The sequence below is a fragment of the Barbatula barbatula genome, assembly GCF_947034865.1.
Source record: "Barbatula barbatula genome assembly, chromosome: 17".
In the NCBI taxonomy this organism is placed as follows: domain Eukaryota; kingdom Metazoa; phylum Chordata; class Actinopteri; order Cypriniformes; family Nemacheilidae; genus Barbatula; species Barbatula barbatula.
This window is the reverse complement of record NC_136780.1, coordinates 16,461,132-16,487,065: the sequence shown is the minus strand read 5'-3', so window position 1 is coordinate 16,487,065 and position 25,934 is coordinate 16,461,132. Positions and strand designations below refer to the sequence as shown.

General features: G+C 36.9%; 1 protein-coding gene across 2 annotated transcripts; it reads right to left on the bottom strand.

The window, feature by feature from the left end:
* Positions 1 to 7,351: 7,351 nt before the first annotated feature.
* On the bottom strand, positions 7,352 to 15,703 carry LOC306906753 (acidic mammalian chitinase-like). 2 transcript variants are annotated; one of them, XM_079478382.1, is made up of 13 exons: positions 15,629 to 15,676; positions 12,863 to 12,989; positions 11,373 to 11,440; positions 11,273 to 11,299; positions 10,941 to 11,145; positions 10,793 to 10,849; positions 10,547 to 10,712; positions 9,958 to 10,082; positions 9,676 to 9,799; positions 9,290 to 9,472; positions 9,107 to 9,223; positions 8,747 to 8,879; positions 7,352 to 8,621 (listed from the first exon to the last, which is right to left on the bottom strand). In XM_079478382.1, exons 3-13 carry the CDS (start codon positions 11,395 to 11,397, stop codon positions 8,440 to 8,442), a joined length of 1,344 nt encoding a protein of 447 aa, XP_079334508.1. In that variant the 5' UTR covers positions 11,398 to 11,440; positions 12,863 to 12,989; positions 15,629 to 15,676; the 3' UTR covers positions 7,352 to 8,439. The 2 variants fall into 2 exon arrangements, with proteins under 2 accessions (XP_079334508.1, XP_079334507.1); XM_079478381.1 differs by lacking the exon at positions 12,863 to 12,989 and having other exon boundaries at positions 15,629 to 15,703.
* Between the last annotated feature and the right edge of the window lie 10,231 nt (positions 15,704 to 25,934).

The following is a 25,934-nucleotide window of genomic DNA, read 5'->3' as shown; positions in this document are numbered from 1 at the left end:
TTTTAATATTTCAATAGATAACACAAAAACGACTCCCGGCCAAAACGTCAGTTTTGCGCTATTTGGGTCTGTTTAGGTTCTTATTTGTTTTGTGTTACATAATCTGGATTGTAATCTGTTATGTTTATTTCACGCTTCTGATCACCGGTTCACTGTCAGAGGCAGGGCTGGATTGGTAATCTGGCCAACACATTTTTTTAATCGGCCAACGACCAGCCCATAAAGCAGGGACAGCAGCCCATTGGTTCATTTTCCATACGGACACTGGGCTGGCCCAATCATCTCTTAACATGCATTAACAGGCATTAGCCTATTGAATGCACATGGATGCTTAGACACTGAATGAATTTACGAGCACAGTTTTACTCTGATTATGCTTAATAACGCGAAAGTTCATGGAAGCGTGTAAAAGAGTTTTCTTTAATCGGGTATAGCTCATAAATGGCGTAAACAAAACTTGCTCTGCAGAGTTTTTTTGCCCATTTTTTGCCCATTACTCAGATTTTGCGTTCCGTAGCCTCTACCTTTACCGGTTTTCTCTCCATTTTGTTTATGTGTGCATGTCTGACATCGCAGTAGTAAAAGTCCTAAACAGAAGCAACAGTAAAATAACAAACAAAAGTATGCTTTTAAATCATGCAGTTGATGTAGAAACGGCAAAATTAAAATCTATTGTTGCATATTCAGATACTGCGGACAATAAGAGGAGATTTTTACCTATTTTCCGCAGCATTTTGAATTACCAAGTGAACTATCAATGGAGACAACATCTTTTATAAGCTGAATTTGGATAGATATCAGTTTATTTTGTGCATGTAAACGCACTCTCTGATGAAGGGATGAACCTGAAAGTGTGTTGCTGCACTTAGCACTTTTATGTACTTGTGGTCTGTATTTTTGTCTAAATGTTGATGTGTGCAGATTTGATTTGTAACATCTACACACGCACTCTATTAATGAACACCTAAAACAAACACAGAAATATTGACATAACCCACAGACAAACTGTCTTCCCTTGATAATAACAGCAACTTCAGTGCATATCTCTCATGTGCATATTTGAAGCATGCAGAAGTAAGCGGCTCCATCATAGTGATATCTGGGTTCGATATCACAGACTACCCAGCAGCTCCACAGAATCTTTCTCGTGTTTCACACTTGCTTCCCTAGAGTCATCCGTCTCTCTCCGAATCAAGAAAAAGACAGCTGACCAAATGGAATAGGGATTCCCATGTACCTTCCTGCCAAATATAGATTTTGTCCTTGGTCTATGTCTTACGCAGCCTTTAGCACTATTTGTCACCCAATATGTCTCTCCTGAAGTCTTTTGACACTTTATCTTTCTTACTATGTTTGATTTATAATGTCTTAATGCTATGAGAAATAGCAAATATGTGAGAACAAGGTATTTTGCCCTACGTGGTATGGAATGTGTAGATACCTCACACGCACACAGAAGTCTTCAGGGGTACGGTAAGGGCACTGTCTACTGTTGATACCAGGATAACATCTCAAAGCTTACATCTCTCTGATCCTGGTTACACCTGATCACAAATCATTGTTTCGGGTGATCTGACAGCAGTCATTACAGTGTAAACAAGATCTGATATGGATTGAAATAGTCACTCTCTCAGTAAATTTGTAGAACAGTTTGTGTAGGCTATATAGGTTCATTCTTGTTTTTACCTCCACTGTTTCAATGTCTGTATTTATGTAGCAATGTGGTCCTGCGAGGCATGACATTTCGTTCCACTGTGTGTCTCTACATGTATGGGAATGACAATAAAGCTTGAATTGACTTGAAAAAAACGATTCTGTTATAATCCTGTCATTGCCTTTGACATGTTGATCTTTGGGGGTAGTAAACTGTTTCTTTCATAATAAAATGGTACAGAATTTCAAACATGAAATGAATAAATAACTTTTTATTGATAGAGTGCTTCAAATGTATTACCTAGGCTACAGTATCTGCTTTATGTCACTTGTACGCTGCAAGCGAAATTATTCAAAATATGATTCTATTAAATATCGGTCAGCATGCAGAAAATAAGTGTTGGGAGCCTCTACAGGCCAATTTTTGTCTGTAAACATAGACTGCTATACAGCAGCTCCATCTGGTGGTATGAAAACAAAATAACTAGACAAAATAGGTTTCGTAGAGGTAGGAAAGACCTAGATGCTGCTCTCCATATGCTTTGCACATGATGAACACAAAAACATGAGTGAGAATAACATCCACGAGTCTTAACAAACACAGCAACGGTACCTCAGTGAGAAAGCAGGTCACGTCGGCACTTATACCGCTTTCATCCGTGAAATGCTGCTCAACAGTTGAATCACAGGAGCCATAAACAACGTTTTCATTTTCATCTGTGCATTCAGACTCTATAATCAGATAGAAGTGGACATATGTTAGCGTGTCTGATAAATCAATACAGACTTTACCAACGTTCAGTGACAAAAGCTTAAAAATGTCATTTCAAACCTGTATGACGTTCTCTCTTCTGCAGAACACAAAAGAAGATATTTTGAAGAACAACATTGGATCTCAGTCCCTTTGTACGAATACAAAAGCGCTTAGACATTTCTCAAAATATCTTCATTTATGTTCCACGGAGTTATATACAGGTTTTAAACAACATGAGAATGATTAAATGATGATCATTTTTATTTTGGGATGAACTATGCCTTTAATAGGGAATCAGTACCTTTCAAAGTCTTGTTATTGTTGAGACCGGGTGTGAAGCCGCAGGCTCCGCTGACTGATGAGATGCAAAATGAAGATCTCTCACATTTACTTGCTGATCTTCTTTTCCAGTTCCCTTGCTTGATAAATAAATAATATGAATAAGTTGCACTAGAATGAAACATCCAATTGCATTTTTAAAGATGCATTAAAGTATTACACCGACTGGTGTGTTTATTTTCAATAAAAACTTTTTCCAAAAACACATTTAACACATCGTATTTACATTTGGGCATTTAAAGAAGCAAACGCGAATTAAAGAGTGACAAGAAACGTAAGGCACACCCACTTTGAAATGAATATACTGTTCAAAATTAGAAAAGTATTAAAAAAACGTTGTTCATATTTAGTGTGACAAACTAACAACAGAGTGGACCTGGGGGAAAATTATCCTTATCCATCCAACAAAGAAATACCCCATCAGGTCATTTTAAAATGGCTATGAAAGGTGAATCTAGGTTTGAGAATGGCTGAATTAGTCTTCACCTCATCTAGATGTTCACGGGTGGACTCAAGACTTGTGTGTTCCTCAGATAGCTGATCCTGCATCAGTGAAGAGGAGCTGGATTCTCTTCTGTCCTCATGAACTCTTCTCTGAAAACCCTTTCCCTCAGTGGATCGACACACATCATCTGATCCCATGTCCAACTTTGAAGGGCTGAAGGTTTTCTTTGCCTCCATCAACTCTGAAATTGTAACTCCCTAGAAACAAGATTTATTTTTACAGTATTATTTAGACTATTTCTCCTGGCGTATACTTTGGATTATGTGCGGATATATTTTATGTTATGCTGAAGTTGCGTCAAACAAAACATACTTAAGCTCTAACATATTTAACATATTCACATTAACACATTTTCTTAAAACAATAGAGAAGTGGCATATTCTGTGACATTATCAGTTTTTATGTTTGGCCCACACCTGTGTAGCTCTGCGAGTCTGTCTGGCCTGTCGTGATTTGGCCTTCCTCTGGGACTCCGCTTCATCATCCCTCACTGGGATCATATGGGTCCTGGGACATGATGACACAAGAAGGACAGTTACATCTGTCAAGTTTATATACAGTAGCCATTCACATGACATCAGTTTTGATATTAGAAATTGTTCTGTGCTCAGTAGAAATTAACCTTACAGCTAAAATAGCCATTGAATGTGTAATTGAACTTGGCAATACGAATTTAAGTGTATTATTGCATTCAGTTATGTTCTTGACTTAGTGTTAATGGATGTGAGTATGTTTACAGACTGTAGTACACAGAGTGACCTCTGGGGCACCCTAGAAACTAGGAATAGGGGAACATTGCCATTGTAAGATCAAAGGCCTCATGCCAAATTTTGGGATTCATGATGGCACCTGACAGATGTTGTTTAGTCTCAAATAGATATAGTACATTTAAAGAAATGAAATTCCACCAGACCTCCCTTTAATATGCTTAATAACTTAACTTCTATTATAATTTGTAAAGGGAGTCACAAAAAAAAATCACGTCAGTGACAGTAACAATAGCGAACAAGATAACAGTAGATATGTTCAAATTCTATAAATGTGTTACGAAAGTCATTGTGAGAGGCTCAATGATAACAAAGTGCTAGGCTTTGATGTGATGTAAAATTATAATTTTTTAGATAAAATGCTATATTTAGGCATTTTGCTTTCATAAGAAATAAGCCCCATGGCCCCATTTTTGTTCTCTATGGTGTTTCTTATTAGTTTATAACAATACTTTTTCACTGCCGCACAAATGAGGATAATACAACTTGTTTTACTTAAAACAGCACAAAGGCTGTACAACAAATACTTCTGTGCTATTAAAATGAGTTTGGTATTACAGTTATTAGAATATTTCTTATTGTCATAAAATGTATTTTTAAACGAAAAATCACCGAAACATGACTATGTGGTTTATCAAATGAAGTCTGTTTCTGAACAGATTTCACCAGCATGCTGAAAAAGAAGGTCAATATCTATAAGTATAGAATTTCTCCACTGAAAGACATCCGGTCCCATAGAGACGAACAGAAAGAGATGAGCAAGCACTCTGGCTAATAGCAAATCAGACCGCTAATCACTCGGCATGTTTTCTCCACCCTTCCTCTACAGCAGTGTATTGATGGACATGTGGACATGAGTCAGTGAGAAACACACAACCACAGGGAGATATCAGACCGTTATTGATGTGATGCTACCGTACACAATCCTGTCTCTGTATTAATATAATAGCTGATATTTCAAATATCTATTTATGAGAATTATACACAGTTTTTTAAGCAGCATTCACAGTAAAGCTCTATCTATACTTACAAATGTAATTTAACCAGGAAAATTTTGCACAACGACCATAACGAAGTATAAAAGATGTTGAAAAAAATAAGCATTTAGTACCTTTAAAACATGGCATCTGGTTTCAATATCTGGTACAAACACTATATGAGCTGATATACTTGATCAACAATATATCTTGCATCCCCAAAATAAAAAAGCTTAATACATTACATTTATTCATTTGGCAGACACTTTTACCCAAAGCGATTTACAAGTAGGAGAGCACATTTTTTCAACAAGCTAAACAGTACCATTAGTTTACCGTTATTTTAGGCCATGCTACTAGGAGGATTCCTTAATAAATGTTTGATGTACATTTACAAAGGATGGACCATTTTCACCTATCACTTGAAAAAAGATGCCATTTTGTGCCATTATAGTTTCATTATATTCAACTAGCAAATCCCTTCAAGTCTAAAAGTTTAAAATTCATATCTCTAATATTTGGCTATGAGCAGAAAAAGTCGCCCAACAAAAGGCTATCACAAAGACTTAATCTCAAACCAAAACTCATACTCAAGCCCGCAGCTAGTACACTAAACAGTAGCAAACATATATACCAACATCACATCAGCAAGTTACATGTGATAACGGAAGGGCATGCTGCTGTTATAGCGAAGAGGAAGCAGATAAGAGATTAGGTTGTGTACTGTACCTGACCAGACAGTCCTGCATCCTTTCATCTGGCTTTATGAGAACAGAGCGGAGAACAGACTGCAGCGGCTGTGGGATATGGGGGGCGGGGCAGAGGATAAAGTGACATTCAAAGGCAGATGGTAAATAACAGAAGAACAGAGTGTGCATAAAAGAAATATTTAAGTATAAAGGCTGCGTAAAACGTAATTACGTTTACATTTTTCGTAGGATCTGTCTGCTTTATAAATATTTGCTGGCACTATCTCTTAATAGGTCCGTTGACAATGTATGGTGCAAGTTATGGACAAATGTTCTGAAGCGGATCTGCAACCTGGATGCATGACTCAACACCCAGGTTTTGAAGCTGTCTGCTTGAATCCATGGGTTAAGATGTTTCTACAACATTTTCACAATTTTGTCCTGCGATCAATGCATTACAATGTACAGTTCACGGTGGTTGCTTGTCTAGGCGATACCGTCACGCCGTCCACAGGATTTTTGTCAGATGGTGTTGGGGCTATTTGGTAAGAAAAATACACGTTTTCGTCCCATTCTGCGTTGTTGTGAAGATAAGAGAAATTTTCCCATCAGAAAGATACCAAGGGATTAATTTGTCTTCTCTAAATCCACAATAATGTCCTTTGTTTTAATAAACAATGAAAATTACATCATTTGTAAACAAACAACATAAATGACTATTTGTAGTGATATCACTATATTGAACACTAATAAACGAACACTATTTACAGCTGCCTGTTGGTCAGGTCTGTCAAAGGCAGAGCACAGGTCATCTGGAACCTTCAGTTCATAAGTCAGCTGTTGATATGGGCGAGGATTCATAACCACCTCTTCATAAACCAGCTGCAGCAGAGTCTCCACATAGTCTATTTTGAGAAAAATAGTGAACATAGGAAGACATTTTCTCACATTAGGGTTATTTGTACATTGGTGTGAAATATTCTGGGGCTAAATACTTGATTTAAACAGATAACATTATTTGTCTCTAAAATCAACTGTCACACCTGCTTAACGGTCCCAGAAAAGGAGCAAATTTCAATGTCAGGCTATGAAAGCCACCGATTGAAGAGGTCGGATGTTGAGGACTCAGTTTTGCTACTTCTTTCAAGAGTCTCATCAGGTCCCAAATCTTTCACAAGCTTTAGTGCCTATTAAAAACATTGTGAGAACTTGTAACCGGTAGCCAGTGGAGAGAGATGAAAAGGGGGGTCACATGAGCCCTTTTGGGCTGTTGGAAGATGAGGCGTGCTGCTCCGTTTAAACCAGCTGAAGTGGTTTGATAGCCTTTGCAGGAAGACCAGCAAGGAGAGCATTGCAGACAAGCTTACAAGTTTGATGTAATAAGTAGATATTTTGAATGTATTATATGGCATTACAGTATATCCTTCACCTGTAAATAATAACTTATTTATCTGTACTTGTAATATGAACTGTCAGGGTTTGGGAATATTACAACAAAAAAAGAAGGACTTCAGTGTACTGGGCAAGTGTGGAAGCCGTTGAAATGGCCCTAACATTTCTGAGACATTTAACGAGAATTTTTATAGCTGAAAGTTGCTACAATAATGCGATAGTTACCTTGACACACAATACGGAGTGTGTTGAACTTTGTGAAAAATACAAATCGTAACTTGACAAGTTGCTTTATTCAAATTAAGTAATCAACAAATACTAAATAACCCAACATAAAACACTTAAATAAACTGCAATTGTGTGGCAGCATGTGTATCATCAAAGCATGATACATTTCAACCCGTGGTACAAAAAAGGAGCCCAGTTCTGCAGAAAACTTGCACCTGGCAATCCTGGCAGCGGTCGAAAAATATTTTTTGGTCTATTGTACAATCAGATATCTTTATTGGCTCAATGGTTCGATATTAATTCAAACTGTACTCGGTAGCGAGAGTGATTTTAACAGTACCAAAATAAAACTATTAGCTTCATATGTAACAAAGTGCAAGTAGACTTAAAAATATACTAATAAAAGTTCATGTATCCAAAGAAAATCTGACGTGAGTAGTTGGAATACTTCTACCCCTGGAAAACATTGACCAAATCAATCACCTACCAGACAAACATCCAGCCATCATGTGGTGGTTGTTGTTTCGGTTCTGTCTGTATTGCTGTTAAAATCTAAATAACACTGGTTACATTATTTCCTTATTTTCCTGCACTGTCATCTGCTAATGATGTCACTAAATCACATCTGTGTAAACATAACCCATAGGTTTCCCTATTTACATTACGGTTGTAGTTTTATGCAATGGTTTAATTAAATTATTATTTCAATTACTTAATACGGTAAATAAAATGTCCAATACGAATAAACCTTAAAAGGACAAAAGCAGTACCTTCATTCGCTTGTCACTGTGTTTACCTGACCTATCAGAGCTTATTAACCAAACCAATAATGTTTGACAAATAAAGCAAAAACAGCCAGACCCCATAAACCCCATAAATCACATTATGTGTGAAATAACAGACTGTACATCAATCTTGTGATCTTAAATCAGGTTCATTTTAATTAGAACGTTTAGATAGACTTGCATAATGTAGCATGATATTAATATTAGAAAATAAAGCGTGAAATTACCAAATGTATTTTAGGATTAAAACGGCACCAGATATTATTGTCACCAGAAGAATCACATTACAGAAACTGGTTAACATTTCTCCTCCACAACAGCGTTACACAACATTATATGACACGGGGCGCTCACGGCAAATTCACAGTGGGCCAGTCACAGCACAAGCAGTTGACATTAAAGACTAGCACTGAAGGACATGGCTTTACAAAAGTTCTGCCATGGGAACAATGAAGAAAGGACCTGTTGTCAGCTGGGTTTACATACACCCCGTCCGGCCTGGCTGCACATAAGTCATTAACAGAGTCAGATTCTGGAAAGCAGAAGGAGATGAACAACGGATTATTATATGCTTATTTTGGTTTATACCAGCTTTGTTAATAAAGTCAAGTCACACTACTCATGATTATTATTGATCAAATATGGGATGGAGAGTACCGATGTTAAGAAGCTGACGCAGGTGGCTGATGAGAGGACTTTTGCCCTGCTCACAGAACTCTCCCGTAAAGTCATCGAGATCCAGAGCCCAGACAACCGCACCTCCAAACCGATTTTCCTTTAGGTATTGAACCTGATGCATGAACAGAATCGTATTTCATAATGTAATTTGAGGTTTTATGCATCTTTAACTTCTTATATTGCTTCACTGTTCTTTTTACATGTTAAGGACTTTGAGTTACCTTAGTGTATACCTATATTCATAACACTGGCTTTCCTTGCAGCGTGTACTGTATATGTTTGACAACTAACAGACATGTATGTTAATGTATGCTTGACTCATACACAGTATATAATGACCTTTATATCGTAGCTCATCGTGTTGTCAAAGCCCACCCACTCTTTTCCTTTGGTTGCATATGGAACTTTCTGGTCATCGCTCCATTGTCTTGTTGATCCGTTGAGGAAGGTGCAGATCTGATGGATAATAATTATTCAGTTTTCAAGTTATTGAAATGTTTGTACTGTGCCTGAATGCGAGACCTCATAATAGGACCAGAATCCGGCATCTCTGGTGTAATCTCCCCCTGAAGCAGGACCATCGGCTGGAGCTCCGACATCACTGGCCGCGGATATCAGACTGAACGTCCGTCCGTATGTTGCAAATCCCATCCGTAGTTTGTCCACAGGGGCGCCCTGATCTCTCCAGTATGTCATGGCGAAATCCTGCATTGTCATGGTGAATACATTGTTTATTCTTATTTCCTGTTGCTTGTATCTACTTCCTTGTTATTTGCAATGACTCGCTGCTTGGTTGTCCTTAATTTGGATATCATATGATTTTTTAATCACAATTGCGTTATTTGCTTTTTATCAGTTCATGTTATTGAATTATGACAGAGGTTAAAAGGATTGTAGAGCTTTCTTACAGTATTTAGGTAGATGTTGTCTCCTGTGTCATCCGACCCACGATACAGAGGACTGTTTTGTCCAGTGAAACACTCCCATGAGCCATGAAAGTCATAGGTCATGACATTGATGAAGTCCAAATACCTGCATTTCCACAATCAACAAAAACTTGCATTAGTTTAGATTCTATAAGAGCAGGATATTTATTATCAGCATGTACATTTTTCTAATGAACAAAAACATATATGAATTGCTTTATGAGACTTTAAATTATTCTGAAAACGTGTATTTATAAAGCATACTTAGAAATTTCTGCAATTTCATAACCACCATCAATGGCATTCTTCTCTGCAGAAACAGCAGCACTGAGGAGGAATCTGGGATGTCCAGTGGCATTACTTTCTGCCTTATACGCTTCCAGAAGTTCCTGTTGAGGTCACATATTCACAGTTATAATAGTAAAACAGTGCAATTAAAATGTGTTTTTTAAACCACTAAAAGTTATAAACAAACCATATGATGCAAAAGCTAAAGAAGAACATACCAAACCCTAACACCATAATGGCTTGTTCTTGTGGGTTTGTCGTGTCGCGCCGCATCCAGTGTGGACAGAATGTAAAATGGGTTCTAATGCGTTCTATTGTCTTTTATCGTGAGTCGCATTGTGCTGCGGCATGTCCGTTGTAGACACGGTGTAAGAAATGCTCAGACTTATGCACATTTTCAAATCAATTATTACTACATATTTTATACGTTTCTTATTCTAATAATACAATTCAGATAAATAACATCAGGTAGTCACATAAAGTGAGTCTACATCAAAGTTACGTTTCAAACTCAAAAATGTCATCAGATAAATATTCATAATTTAAAATAAATGAAATAAACTACCTTGCAGAGCAGCGTGAACCTTTGCTTGTCTTCCGGAGGACTTCCACGGGAACCAGGAAACTCCCAGTCCAGGTCAAGACCATCAAAGCCATAAGTCCTCAAAAAGGTGATGGAAGACTGAATAAAGGTCTGTCGGTTTGCCGGGGTGGACACCATGATACTAAACCTAAAGTAAGAGTTCAATGATACAGTAAATAAAAAAATTCAGTTCAATTTCTATAAAAAGCAGTGCTGTGTTTAACTTACTGAGCTGAACCAAAGTTCGATCCTCCCACAGCCAATAGAGTTTTCAAACTGGGGTTTCTGTCAATTCAAATATTTGTGTCATCACATAAATGTCTGCTGAAAATAGCAAATAATGACTTTTCTAAATATCAGATATGAGATAACATACATTTGCTTCAGTCCATTAAAAGAGCTGTAGAGAGTTACATCATTCCATTCATAGGTGCTCAGTTGATTTGACTGATTAATAATGGAAAACGCATATATTAAATGGGTGCATAAGTTGGGATCCACGTTAGACGGCAGGTACTTGCCGACATCAGGTCTGTACTGAGACCAATTTGTGAAGTAACATATTAGCTGGGATGCTAATCCTGAAAAAATAAAACGGATTTAATAATGTGATTTTAGAAATTATATTTAATATTAATAAAGAAGTAAATATAGTCTTATTATAATAATAGTAATGATTGTTATACATAATAACAATACAAAACTTACCAAAATGACATAGTGCCAAAGAAAACCCTGAAAAGAGAAATATTAAATGTTAAAACATAAAAAACTCGTTTGAAAAACATTTTCAAAAACAGTTCCCTACCAGCTAAAAAAATGAATCTAGCCATGGTGGGGTTGTGTCAGCAAAGATACTCTATCCGTCTGCTACTGCTGTAAGAAACAAAATTACATTGGTTATATTATTTTCTCTTGCCTCCCAAACAATTAGACTTCACCCCTGTATGACACCAAATAACCAAAACACACATGAACTGAATTTCCCAAAAATAGCGTTTGAATGGACGACATATGCCCATTCAAACAGCGTCCTCTTTTGGAGATTTTCACCATTTAGATCACGTACAGGACCTTAACATTTCTCAATACGGCAAAAGAAGCAACAGCGCTGGCTATTGATGTAATCTGCGTCTGTGTGACGTCCGGCTCACAGAGACACACTTTCAGACTCGTTCTATGCTAGTATGCGTTTAAGGCTAGTCGTTTAAGGCTAAAATATACTACAAGACTTTTGCTCAAATTTTGCACAGATTTTCAGTCTGGACTTGTTGCAAAAAGTCTGTGCCAGTCTGCAGATTTGACCAGTTAGTGTGTTTCTGTCTGCAAGTGTATGAAAAAATTCTGTTCAGATTTAAGTGTATTCCAGCCATTAGGCAAACCATTTGTCACCCACTTTCATTTAGACCAAACGCGGGTGCGAGAAATGGACCCGTGAACTGGGTTTTTGACTTAAAAGCGGTGCTGCCCAGATCGATCCGTTTATGTCACCAACTACTGTAAGAACGACTGCTCCTTATGCTTTTGAATGGCTCTTGCGATACGCACCTCTTGCCAGTTGGCATACATGTACCAACGTTTAATGTTACAGGTAAATTTCAGGGTGCAAAGACTGACAATAGTCTTAAAGAGAATATATTTTAATAAAATTAAATTGCACTGCGATGTAAAGAAGCTTTTTTCCACAGTGGCCACTAGCGGGCAGAACTCTTAACAGTGATAAGGTATAGCTAATAGCGCTCCAGGCCAACCTTCTGAACGTAGTTAAAATGAGTCAGTAGTTTTGCAACATAACCTAATGCAATAATATTTTTTCAGTAATATGATGTACAGCAATGTGAGTTTAAAAATAAGATTAGTTTAAAACAAAGTTTGAGAAAAGTTTTTAACCATTTAGATTGTGTAACCATTTCAGAATAAGATCATGCAGATTGGGTGACTAGTTGGATTGAAACGGTGCTTATTCCCAAATGTTTAATGCGATATTTCCGATTTTGCACAGAAACATATGGGCTTCTCCGCAGCACAAGCACGGAAGGTGCACACAGCCAGTTTTAATGGTTGGTAAGCGATCAAGTTTATTGAAGCGCTGTGTATTTTCGTGTTAATATTTTTGATAAAGTAATTTCAAGTTTAAACAGCGCTTAGAAGCAGATAACTCTATTCTCGCATCTGACCTTTTGTTTGGTGATAAGGACTCTTGCAATCTTACGATTTATTATAGTGGCAGAGTTTAAGGAGTGGCTGAAAAAAGGAGTTGGTAACACTTAAGGCAGCACTAGAGAACTTTTGCTTTACCGTCATGTAGTATCCTGGAGTAACCACTAGGTGTCATTGTATTACAAGTGTTGTGTTCCACACTGTGGTGTGTTGTGAAGAAGATGTGCCATGCGTAAGACATGGAATGTTATGTCTGTTGCTGTAACTGTTGCAAACAGAAAGTAAAGTATTGAAGTTAACTATTCATGTAGTAGTCTGATTATTATGGTAGATACTACACGTCAGAAGCGCAATACACTTGAATTTGTTGACTAAGCATGTCACTTTATAAACTGTGCAGGTGAAGCCCTGTTTTGGCCCCTGTGGGGTAAACTACTGGGCTATACTATTAGCTCCAACTAGATCATGAGGTAGCAGCTGGTTGTTAGCCATTAGGTGCATAGCGTGGTAGCCACATAGAAGTTAACGTGCTAACATTTTTCGAGGTCGCCTCATCCACTGCACCTGCGAACTGGCTGGCAAGTGCCTCACGAGGGCCTTATTTAGAGCCATCATTATATTATCTCTTGTCTACCCTACGGATATAAAATGTGAACCAGTAACGTAAGTGTGCCAATAAACAACCCGAGCACAGCCTAATAACTAATAAGCTCAGTACAGGACAGGAAGAAAAAAATTAGCCCGCATATAAGACTTTAAAATCCAGTAGCAAGAAGGCTAGGTCTCCATTCGTTTTGTTACCCATTGCCTTTTGCAGCTTGTGCCACAGAGTGTAAGTTTGTCAAATATTTCATTCGTGTTCGGGCTCTTTTTCGATCACTCTCTCTCTTTCTTTGCTTCCTTTTCTTTGGTTTCTTTGCTGGCTCTTCCATGGGATTGGTTTTGAGAAATGCATAAGATCGTTTTGTTAGCGCTCTCAAGTTTTGAAGACAGGCAAGAGTGACATCTCCAACCCCCCACCCAAACACAACAATGTTGTTGTATTGGATCAATGAACACAATTTAACCAAATACAAAGTATTTATTCAATTTCCATTTATTCATTTTTGTTTGTGTGAGTGTGTGTGAGAGAGAGATTAAGACTAGTGTTGTTTATTGTAAGTGTCTGTTGCCTTTTTGGACCTTTATCATTTGACGTGTTGGCTCCCATTTGAAACAGTTCAGCTCAAGCCCAGCCATTTTCAGGGTCATGATTGAGGACAATGTCCTGTCCCGAGACAACCTGTGTCAAAATGTCTCTTCCACTGTCTCTTCCACCTGCACAGTCTCTTACTCCTGCACAGTCTCTTCCTCTTACACCTGTACCATCTCCTCCTCTGCCTACTCCTATAATCGGCCTACCCTTTTCGCCACCTTCTCTGGGCCAGCATCCTGTAACCTGGCATTTTTAGGGGGCTTTCCTCTCATGGCGAATGACAGGATGCTTAGTTGCCCTTTACCCGACATCTTTGAACGACAGATGCAATGATTAATGCATCCAAGACATGATTTAAAAAGTGACCTATAACATCGACGATGCAATACACTTTGATTTATTTAATTATTAAGCCTATTTGGAGAGAGAGATGTTTAATGTGACAAAATGTCAGTCGTCGTGGGATAACGAAAATATAACTAGGCCTAGACTACTTGTTCCGAGCAGGTGTTGGCTGTAAAACTGTTGCGTTAAATCTTACACAGATACAACAGTGCCATTTTCTGATTGGCTTTTGTGTGGCCTCTTTCTTTTTTTTAATTGGCTAATAAGTGGCAGGCTCGACTAAGAACTCCAGGGGTTGGTGCGCTTGATTCCTGCCCAGTTCCAGAGAAAGAGAGACACAGCCAGATACATTTTGCCGCTGTGGCATATTCAATATATGATAAATAGTTTTTTTGCGTGAGAAATACAATGTGTGTGTGTGGGAGTGCGTGACAAAAGACCAAAATGAGTGACTGTCACGCTCAATGCGTGACACTTGAGAGCCCTGTAGTTAGCTGTAGGCTAAGTCATGCCGTAGAGTTCTGTGTGTACCAACCTGAACACAGAACATACAGAAATACAGAAAAGGTTTGAGCAGATAGGAGTCTGCTTAGGTAGCTGTGGCAGTAGAATTCATCCCGTCAACAGTTGTTCTACCACTGAAATAATTTTAGAGACAACTGCATAGTGTTGATTTAACGATAATGTGCTAACAGTTAGTTAATGCATTGGCAAAAAATAACTAACAATGAACAATACTAATACAGGATTTATTAATGTTAGTTTATGTAAATTTCAGCATTTAATAATACATTATAAAAATGAAACGTTGTCACTGTTAACATTTGTTTATGCACCATGAATTGACTTGAACTAATATTAACAGGGATTAATAAATATGTACTGAAAAACTAAGTTGTCCATTACAAGCTAATGCATTTTTACTGTTAACAAATAGCACCTTACTGTCAAGTGTTAACACAGATTGCACGTGGTTTTTATGTGCAATAAGTCCATTTTATTTGGTAAGTACACTGTAAGTACACATACTGTAAGGACTGATGTTTTTTTATTAATTTAATTTTTTTTAAAATTTAATTTTTTTAAATTTATTTTTATTTTTATTTTTTAAACACATTAGTTAATTCATTATAAAAGCAGTTGAAATGTGAACATGGGTCCAACTACTCAAATGAATCCCACTGACCCCAGATCTCACATTTTAACTCAAAGTAAAACCTAGGCTTCATGAAGTACCAAATACATGAAAGTTATGGGAGATTTTAGGGGCCCTGTGATCTGATGGCGGTTTCAGACCCAAATTAAAATAAGCATTGTTGAAAACATATGACCACGCAAATCAGAAAAAACATGAACTGACATACCTGCAGAACAGCTGAAGATGAAGCCACGCTGCTGTCTGATTTCAGACTAGTACCTCATTTAAGTTCTCGAGACTTACTGTCACATAGACTTGCCCACATAGCTGTGTAATTATGTCAACAAACAAGAGTAACTGCGTTTTTATCCCATAAGCTCACCAGGGGCCAGTTGCATTAACATAGCAGCTTAGTTAAGACTGTGTCTTAACAACTAGTCTCACTGACTAGCCATTGGTTTGGACTGATAAGTCTTACTTTTGAGATTTGAATAAGACCAATCTACCTTTATATGTGACTGACTTAAAGACGTTATTGTCAGTTTTGAAGACAAAAACTGGACGAACTTGTTAATAACTTGTTCGACTATTGGAAGCAGTTAATGCAACCGGCTGCAGGAAATGTTTAGGCAAGGGCACACACACTGCATAAATGTGATGGGAATCGTTCTGTGTATTGCTTATTTTACCTTATCAAACACCTAGTTTAATGTAGCACTAAAATATCTCTTGTAAAATATAAAAATATGTTGTTATTACGGTTAATGTCAAATATTTGCATCCTCACCCTATTTTCCTGAACCACTTCTTACTGTTACAGCAGACGGGGATTTGAATCCCAGACAAACAAAGTCAAAGTGCTTTTACATTTCTAAATAAATGTTACATTTGTGAATCATTTAAAAAAATCCCATATACATCATTGAATTCTGAACGTAATAGGTATTTCATCCATTCAGTTATTTAATTAGCCATTGCGTATCTTAGACATAAACTGTGGGTAACAAAATGCCGACACTGTGTGCAATATTAAATTACTAAGGACCAGCTGAATCATTTAATGACTAACTTGTCACATGATGGCGAGAAATCTACACCAACAAGATTTTTTATCCTGCATCAATGCGTATTGGCGATACAGCCATAAACAGTGATGATTTATATCAGGCAAAACTTTCCTCCCCACTTAAAAAGTGTGCTATTACAATCCTTTCACTAAATGAAGGTTTGTGCCTGATGAGTTTTTAACTCGATGTAGATGTAGTTACAAGGAGTTTTTGAGAGAAAATAAAAAAAAAATGTTGTTCAGCGTGTCTGTATATATATGAAGTCTAATATATAATATTGGAATATAACCTACCCAGATTGACTGCTTAAGGTTCTGATTGTTCTATTGTACTCTATATTGTACGCTATGTAAACTGTTCACTTTGAGGAAAAAACAAATGAGCTTGATGCAACTACACTTTGGTGTTTGTGTCTCTTGCTCCCAAAGCTCTGCTGAAAACATCTCTCACAACATCCAAATATAATTGGCATCAAACAGAAAGATACAAATGTCAAAATCTTCCCAAGCATCCAGGGACTGCATTGTTGATCTCTGTTTGAAGCATGAGCCAACGATATTCACACAGGTAAAATCACTTTTATTTTTACCTTACTGTGGTGATATCATTAAAATTGCATTTCATTCTCTATGATTTGTCCACAGTTTGATTTCATTGTAACCTATTCTTCAGTAACCTATTTCCTTCCCCCATACGTTCTTTATCTGCCGGTTCTTGCTCTATTTGATGCTATAGCTCCAGACAGCTTTACACGTGCAGCTGAATGGTGTAACATGGTAAACCCCATGCTTGGAGATCTTGAGGTTGATGGTTTGAACCACATGTGAAGCATGTGTATACGGTATGTGAAGTCTTCAATTTGATTTCATTCTCACCTTCTCTTCCGAACCTATTTGTTTCTCATTTACATTCTATATCTGCTGTTTTTTGCTCTTGTTGCTCTGTGCTGCTCTGGCTATGTGCTACCATCGCTTTAGACGGTGTTCATATGTGCAGGTGGCTGGCGCAGCTTGTTAAACCCCACACTCTGAGACATCAAGGAAGTGGGTTTGAATCCCGTGAGAAACGTGTAATCATGTATATGTAAAGTCTATGTTTCTTCTCAAACTGTCCTTTTTTCCATGTACGTTCTGTTTCTGGCGTTTTCATATACGTGGTTCTGCGCCGGCGTGGCTTTCCACGGCGCTTTCAGTATCTTGGGGGCTTGGTCCCGTTCCGCTGATCGCAGCTATATTTATTTGTGGTCGTATGTACACATGGGCTTATGCAGTTTATTTCTCAAGATGAATGACTGATTTACTCTTTATTTGAGAAATTTCGGAAATTGTGCTTTCTGCTATTTAATTTCATTTACATTTTCTATTGAGATTTTTTTGAAAACTGTCTTTTTAAACCGAAACGCCAGTTAAGAGTTACATTCTATGTACAATAATGTCAAGTGATTTACTCTTTGTTTGAGACATTTTGGAAATTGGTTTTCTACCATTTGATTCCATTTTTCCCATTTCATTTACAACATGTTTGGTTATAATGAATATGTTGCTCTTGCTCCTGCTGACAAAGGAGAGTGTTAAGACAAACATTTGTTGTCTTATTAAATGCAATATGTTTAGTTGATTCCAAAAACAATGTAAGATCTTTTAAGGATTTCTCGTATTCTAACCATGTTCTAATGTATTTAGTAGGGACTTAATGCTGAGGACAACTTTTATTTGACCACTGCAAACATCAATTATAACTGCCATTTGTACGCTTCCGCTGTTTGTAGTGCCCTATATCTGAATCACAGGAGCCCATCTGCCTCATTTCTTGTGGTGCTTCAAAATTCTTCTCTCCCTTCAGAGCCTGTTGTGATGTGTGAAGTATTCGATGAAAGTTTGCATATCGATTAAAGGGTCCATTCGATGTGAAGCCTCTCACGCAGGGCTGAAAGGAGAACAGATAGGTAAAATTTTCAGAAGTGAACGCATATACTAATGGACTGTGTCACCATGGATCTCCATTCGTGTGGCCCTCGCTGCCTAGGGGGGATTGTAGGGTGGGGAAAAATAACAGAAATGTATTGCTGTGTCACAACCCCCACTTTCTTCCCAAATGGCACTAAAGATCACAGGGGTAGTGATCAACCAATATTGCCTGAGATTGTATATTGTGGGTCCGGATAGATTCAGGGGACAGATATAAAACATCTGTCTAGCCTGTCCATAAAGCTTGTCAGTTGGACCAGCTAGACGTAAAAAAGTTGGGTGTAAACCAGTCACGTAACTGCAATAAGATGGCATAACCTGACTAACCAGAGAAGCCTACTGATCTTGTTACACAGCATCATAAATGTTGCTTTGGCCATTATGAAATGCCTGAGCAAAGTCGTTAAAATATTTCTGTAATGGCATCTTAGAATCTTCTGTCACCACTGTGTTTCCCAAATAGCAGGCATCCACAAAAGCACCTGAATTTATTGCGTTTCGTACTCGTCTGCAAGTATTATTATGCCAATATCTGAAAATGATTATAATCAGTGGCTTCTCTTACTTTAAGCTTAATGTCGGACTTAACTACGCACAGACTTGTGATAAATATTTACACCTGTTGCACCATCTGAAACTACGACCAGGCGCAGCTACGCTCAGCTTAGACGTCTCCGGGGCCACATTCTACCGCATTGAGAGTGACATTCCTACAGCCTCCAAAGCAGAGCCGGCGCCAGCGAAGTGCTGAAGAGGGAGCGATTACGTGAAACATGCCAGAAAATACAAACATGGGTGTAATGGGTTCCTGTTTTACGTCACGCAGTAGTCAAACATGATTTGACAAATTATTTACTATAATTAACTATTTAGCTTTTTGAAAAATTCTTACGTCTAATATTAATCTTGTATATTTTACTTTTACATTCTTATGCCTACATGTTTTTTTACATTTATTTTACATTTTACAATTAAGTAGCTATAGATTTGATGAAAATATAAAAAAGAGCTATTCATATCATTATAATATTCACAGCACTTTCTGCTCATTTTAGAGGATTCTGTCTCCAACTCATCCATGTCCAGTCCATGTGTTATTGCTTTTTCATGAGCTAAAAATACAACTTGCTTTCCACTCATGAAGCATTGTTGGGCAGAATGGTGTCAAAACCACCACCCATCGGGTGAACGGCCAATATTTGATGTAACGGGTGTGATCATTATGCACGTGTCATTTGGGGTTCATGAAATAATAAGCGCGGGAGAGACTATTTCGACTCACCTCAGCTGATGAGAAGCTGCTTTTACACGGTCCTGTGCTTATTTGTGTTCAAGCTCTGTCTGAAGAGGTGGAAAAGAGTAAGGAAAACTTTTGTTAAGATCACATGAACAATATAGGCCTTTTTTTAAATAGCATAAATCAAAACACATTTCATAAATTACTAAACAAATATAGAATAGCTACTATTAGCTAACAATATTAAAGTGTATTCACTCTTGTTTGTCACTCGCAAAACTCTCCCAACTTGAGTTACTACATGTTTAAAAAGGCATTAACCAGGAATGCCTGATAATTTGTTACTTGTTTTGTGGCAGGGCCGACCCAGCCTCTGTTGGTGCCCTAGGCAAGATTTTAGATCTTAAATTTTTTTCAAAGCAAAATTCTTATTTATTTTAATATAACATGAATTGTGAATAATAGGAATAAAAAGGAAGTAAACAAATAACAACAAATGTTTGAAATTAAAACTACCTACTAATCGTTTTAAAATAATGTTGAAAATCAAATAAAACAGATTGTTTTCTTAATAATACTGTATTTGAATATTAGAGCTCATAAAACCAATATTTAATTATATAGATAAAGGTCCAGCATGGTAAGCAGGCACCAACAGATGTTGTAGGAGCATCTTTTGACCTGTAAAATGAAGTTATCCTACTCAGATCACACTAGCTAGTTTACGTTACTAAATGTACATATTTAACGCATACTCTTCCACATTTATGTGGAATTGAGACGCATGCTAATTTATAAAAAAAATATAATTAGATCTCATGCATAGCTTTGTTTGATGGTATTCTAAGGCCAGGTTTCACAGACAAGGCTTAGCTGCATAACAGCTACATTGATTCATTTGGCAGATGCCTTTGTCCAAAGCGACTTACAGGTAGGAGAGCACATAAAAACGTTTTAAAAATGCTAAACAGTACCCTAAGTTTACTGCTATGAGGATTAAAGCTGGAGTAAGCAAAGGAGAGAATGAACAATTCGTTTTAGACAGAAAGTTATTAGTTCGTCAAATAAATGTGGAACAGGTGTCTTTTGTTAGATACAGAACTCGCTTTAAAAACGAATTCTGCCCACATATTCATATGAAAAAAGACACAGATTTAACTTGGTCTTAACTTTGTGTCAATGTTCATGAAATGATTCACACCTGGGAAGATGCATAATACCCAACTCAATTCAACTCAGCGCTTTTCATAATGTGCTTTGTTCCAAAATAATTTTCAATAACTGAAAAACAAAACAATTTAAACACAGTACATGGTGTTTATAGAACAAGCAAGATTATTCTAGTAAATAATATCTAATGTCTGCAGTCTCCCGGTGGTTTATTTAGCATATTTTGCATTAAGTGAATGCTTGGCTGAAAAGATGTGTCTTTAATCTAGATTTAAATTGGGCGAGTGTGTCTGATCCTGTCACTCTCAATGCCGTAGAATGTGGCCGCGGAGACGTCTAAGCTCACATCCCATGACTGGAAGGTCATAAGGGATCAACTTTAGGAACTTCTCCGTTCAAAAAGACTCTCTATTATTTGAAGCCATTGCTGTAATATATCAGGACTGTAGCCAGCCTTTAGTAAGTGTTAAAAGTAAGTGTTTTTCTTCTCAAAAAGTGGACCTTATTTGTAGTTTCCCCCACTTTTATTATTTATTCATGATGTTCAAACATATGCTCTAACTCCACTGTTTATGTGAATGCCCACTCTCAATGACCACTACGGAATCCAGCTCTCTTTACAAATACTCAGAAGAACTCAATGTTCTTTATTAAGGGTCCAATTTGGTAAGTTTTACACTGGCCACCCCTAAACTTGACAATGGCATGCTGTGAGATCATGCATCGAAAAACATGGCCAAAATAAAATGAACATTTTCCGTACGTTGTTGAAAAATAAATGCCAGCACAAAATATGCGATGTAAAAATGTAGACAATTTTGTTTGTTGAAAGGTCGATTCGAACTGGCACTCGATTGATGGCGTCAAAACTAACATTTCTTGTCAGACATCTTACTGCATCACTGAAGTAGCTGCTAGAGTGCTGTCATGTTTGCACTCACATTGTTTGTGCTTCAGACGCACATGATCCTAATTATTGGCATTTGTTACTTAAAATTACACATTCTCATTACAAAAAATAAATAAATAAAATAACTTAAATTATGGAAGGGTTTTAACAAATAATGGCCAAGAAATCAATTCCTTCTATAGCTTAAACTGCATGTTTCTATTAATTGTTAAGTACAACAATTAAACAGACAAATGGATGAAATATGCGTAATAAGCTAATACAGCTTGTTGAGTTATATATGATTGTTTTGCCTTCATGTTGATTAAATAAAAAAGAACAAATAAATAGCCTAAATATTGTTACATTTGGGTTACACAAGTTTTCTTTATTGTTACTGCAGCTTAAAGATAGAATACGAATTGAATAATATACTTTGTTCTAAGCATGCATTTATTGTAATAATACAACAACTTCATTTAAGAAAAATTAACTTTGTATGCCCGAGCGGGTATCGAACCAATGCTTACTCATAGGAAGCCGCTGCATTAACACAAGACTTTAATAAATACAAAACAAAACCCACGAGGGGGTAACATAACAAAACAAAAGGGGTATGATTACAAGACAGGACTAATACTAACTACACAAGACTAAAATTAACTTTAAACATAGACTAGACTGGACTAGACTAGACACAGGAACTCACCCAACAACCACAATGAACCAGCACAAGACAGAAGACACAAGGGTATTAAATGAGGGACCAAATCAAGAGGGGAACAGGTGTAGGGTATGAACTGATTGACAAGCAATAACGGGGAAACGAGAGGACGGGAACAGAGACAAGACCGGAGAGAGCATATGGCAAGCCAAATCAACAATAATTGCCTCTCTCCACATTAAACACAAGGTGCTGTCATGATCCTGCCACTAAACCAAGAGAAACCTGACATGAACATGACAGAAGCCCCTCCTTAAGGAGCGGCAACCTGACGCTCCTCAAGGCACAAACAAGAAAAGATAGACTATGACACTGGCAAAAACAAGGCAACATGATAATTACAAAAAACAAAACGGGGAAGCACAAGAGTCCAAGGGAAGGGGAACACAGGAGTCCAAACAGGGGAAGTCTAAATAAGGGCAGACACGATAGCCGGCAGGACAAGGACTGTATAGCCGGCAGGACACGGACTGGATAGCCCGGGGGGGAACGGCCGGCTGCACCGACCTGGAATGCCCGGCTGGGGATCTGTTGTGGACACAGGAAACCTGACATGATGAGGCAGAATCATGACATAAAAGAGGGGAACAGATCTAAAGCCAAGCTCTTTCCATTCATCCAAAAGCAGAGAGTATATATTTGGGTAATACAATAGCTTTGATTTTGCAATTATGAGAAAGCAGTAAGTGACACTTGCTATAGACAGTTGTCATGACTGAATTGTATGAATGAATATTTGGTTATTCTCTGAAGGACAGTGGGTCTACCAAAGAAGGGAGAAAAGTCTACCATCAATAGTATTATCCAAGGGCTTTGCTTCCTGTTTACAACGTCAAACTAAAGCAATTGGCCTGTCAATCATATGAATGTAAACTCCTCTGGCAGCCACTAATCGACAGATACTAAAATCATGCTGCCAGTGTTAGAAGTAGATGTGACAACTGATGCACTGACAGCTAGACCCTCATACGGTATGACTATGAAACAGCAGGACGCGATGTCTGTGCAATATCTAAGCTGTTGACTGTTTTTCCTTCACTATAACAAATACATATTGTACTGGCCATAATAATGTCCAACTTGACCTCATCAGCTTCGAGAAGACTTTAAGGAGGCGTTTCAAAAAATGACATACAACATGCAAAGCATATTGAGGCAGGAGTCGGGACAATGGTTTCAAAACATTAGTACAAAAGAGAATTAACAAAATAAGAAACAAACTGTAAATAAAATTGTATTCAGTGCTCTTTTTTCTATATGTTTTTTTATTATTTTTGAATAAGGACCACATTCCCTGATGTGCTGTAGGTTGTCTTTTTCGTAATCATACATTTATATATACTATATTTCTGATAACAAGCAAAAAAAACAAGGTTAATTCCCACCACACCAACCCTGTCTCCTTTCTTACTTTTTATTGAACCGCTTTACATATATAAACAAATATTAATAGAAATTAGTACTAATAGAAATTAAATAAAAACATAAAATATACAGTATATTATTACCCACTAGCCAAACCGATCAGCAAACACAGACCGGATGTTAATGCAGCACGTGAACTCTATACATGTTGACGTGTCCGCCATTTTGGAACGGTCAGTTTTAATTGTAGTAATTACTTTTCCAAGACACCACAACATTGCACCGCCTATGTTAGTAAGAAATCATTGAGATTCAAATGGATTTAAATTCTGAAGAATGTGTTTAATGGGATTTATGTATGGGGGATAGTTTACCATAAAAAAGAAAATTATGAATTACTCAATCTCTTGTTGTTTCAAATCGTTATAAATGTATTTGTTTGGTTTAACACAGAGAAAGATATTCAGACGACTGCTTGTAACCAAACAGTTATTGGACTCTATTGCTCTATTGATGTTCCTACTATATTACCATAGTAGGAAAAATTGCAATGGTAGTCAAAAGTCCCCCAGAACTATTTGCTTTCAAAAAATATCTTCTTTTGTGTTTAGACACATTCTTCAGAATTTTTTTATCTCAATGGTTTCTTACAAACATAGACTGTGCAATATTGTGGTGTCTTGGAAAACTCACCATGGTTATAAGCATTCTTCTTAATATATTTCTCTGTGTTTATCAAAACAAATTAATTTATACAGATTTGGAACAACTCGAATGTGGGTAAATGATGATAGAATTTTCAGTGAACTTAACTCAGTATAACAGGCAACTTTTCAATGCTATGCTATCTGTTGCCTTTGTCTTTTTGCATTGTATGAGTTTAGCAAACATAATGTTTGGGTCTACACAACACCACATTGCATTTGATATTCATACAGTGTATAACTGTAGTTGCAGATGAACACTTGCTCTTGGGTGTTCAAAGACAGGCTTAACTGTTCCAATGTGGCGGACGACTTACAAATAGCATCTACAAAAACAGCCATTAATGAGACATATATATATATATATATATATATATATATATTTATATATATTAGGGCTGTCAATAGATTCAAATGCTTAATCGTGATTAATCGCAGATGTATAGTAAAATTCAATATCAGCTAATTATTTTTTAACATGTTTATTTTAATGCCGTTTATTGGTTAAAAAGAAGAACTAACCATCAAACTTTTTAAATATACTTTTACATTCTAATCATTTCACATTTTATCTCCAAATGAATGTAGGAACAACACATTTCTTTCATTTTGTGAATGAAAGCCAACATTCTAATATTGTTGGCTTTGCAACTGATTTCTTTATGAAATATATAATTTAACAGGTAGGGAATATACAGAAAATAAATAAAGTTCTCAAACACTTTATACAGTCTTTACTGCTAAATACATGAAAAACAGAAGAATCATCATTAAAGCTACAAAATCACATTGATTTCTTATTTTCTTTTGTACTTTGTTTAACATTAGTGACAGGAAACGGGCCCTTTAAAGAGATAGTTCTTCACAAAAATTCGTCTTTGCATTCATTTAAGATTGTATTTAACTCGTTTTATTTAACTTCCAAATGTGGATGAAACTAATAAACATAAAAGAATGTCACCAGTAGGGGGCGACAAAGTACTATTCTGTTGAGATTACACGATGGGCTATCAACGTGTTGTTTCAAAGCCCCAAAAATTAATTTAATACCCACACAAGTGCTCTACTTTGAATTGTTTTGCTGTGGTGCTGTTTGAAACCATATTTTCATTGACTATTGTGTGAAATGCCAGTCATTAACATATTGTTTCGTTAATGGAATATCCGATTTTCTAATTAATCTTTTTAAAGCTAAACACTATTGCAGGCTCTTTCTCAACTGGCAGTTGTTTTCATGATATTTAAAAAAAAAATACAAATTGGTTACCCAATGAAACGTGAATTTCAAGTGGCTGTGTAATAAATAGAAATATAGGTAAATGTATGTGCTGAAGTTGGTTCCCACGAAATGCTACATTTAATTTTTTTAATGACAACAAGAATTTCTTGGCTTTAAATGATCACAACCA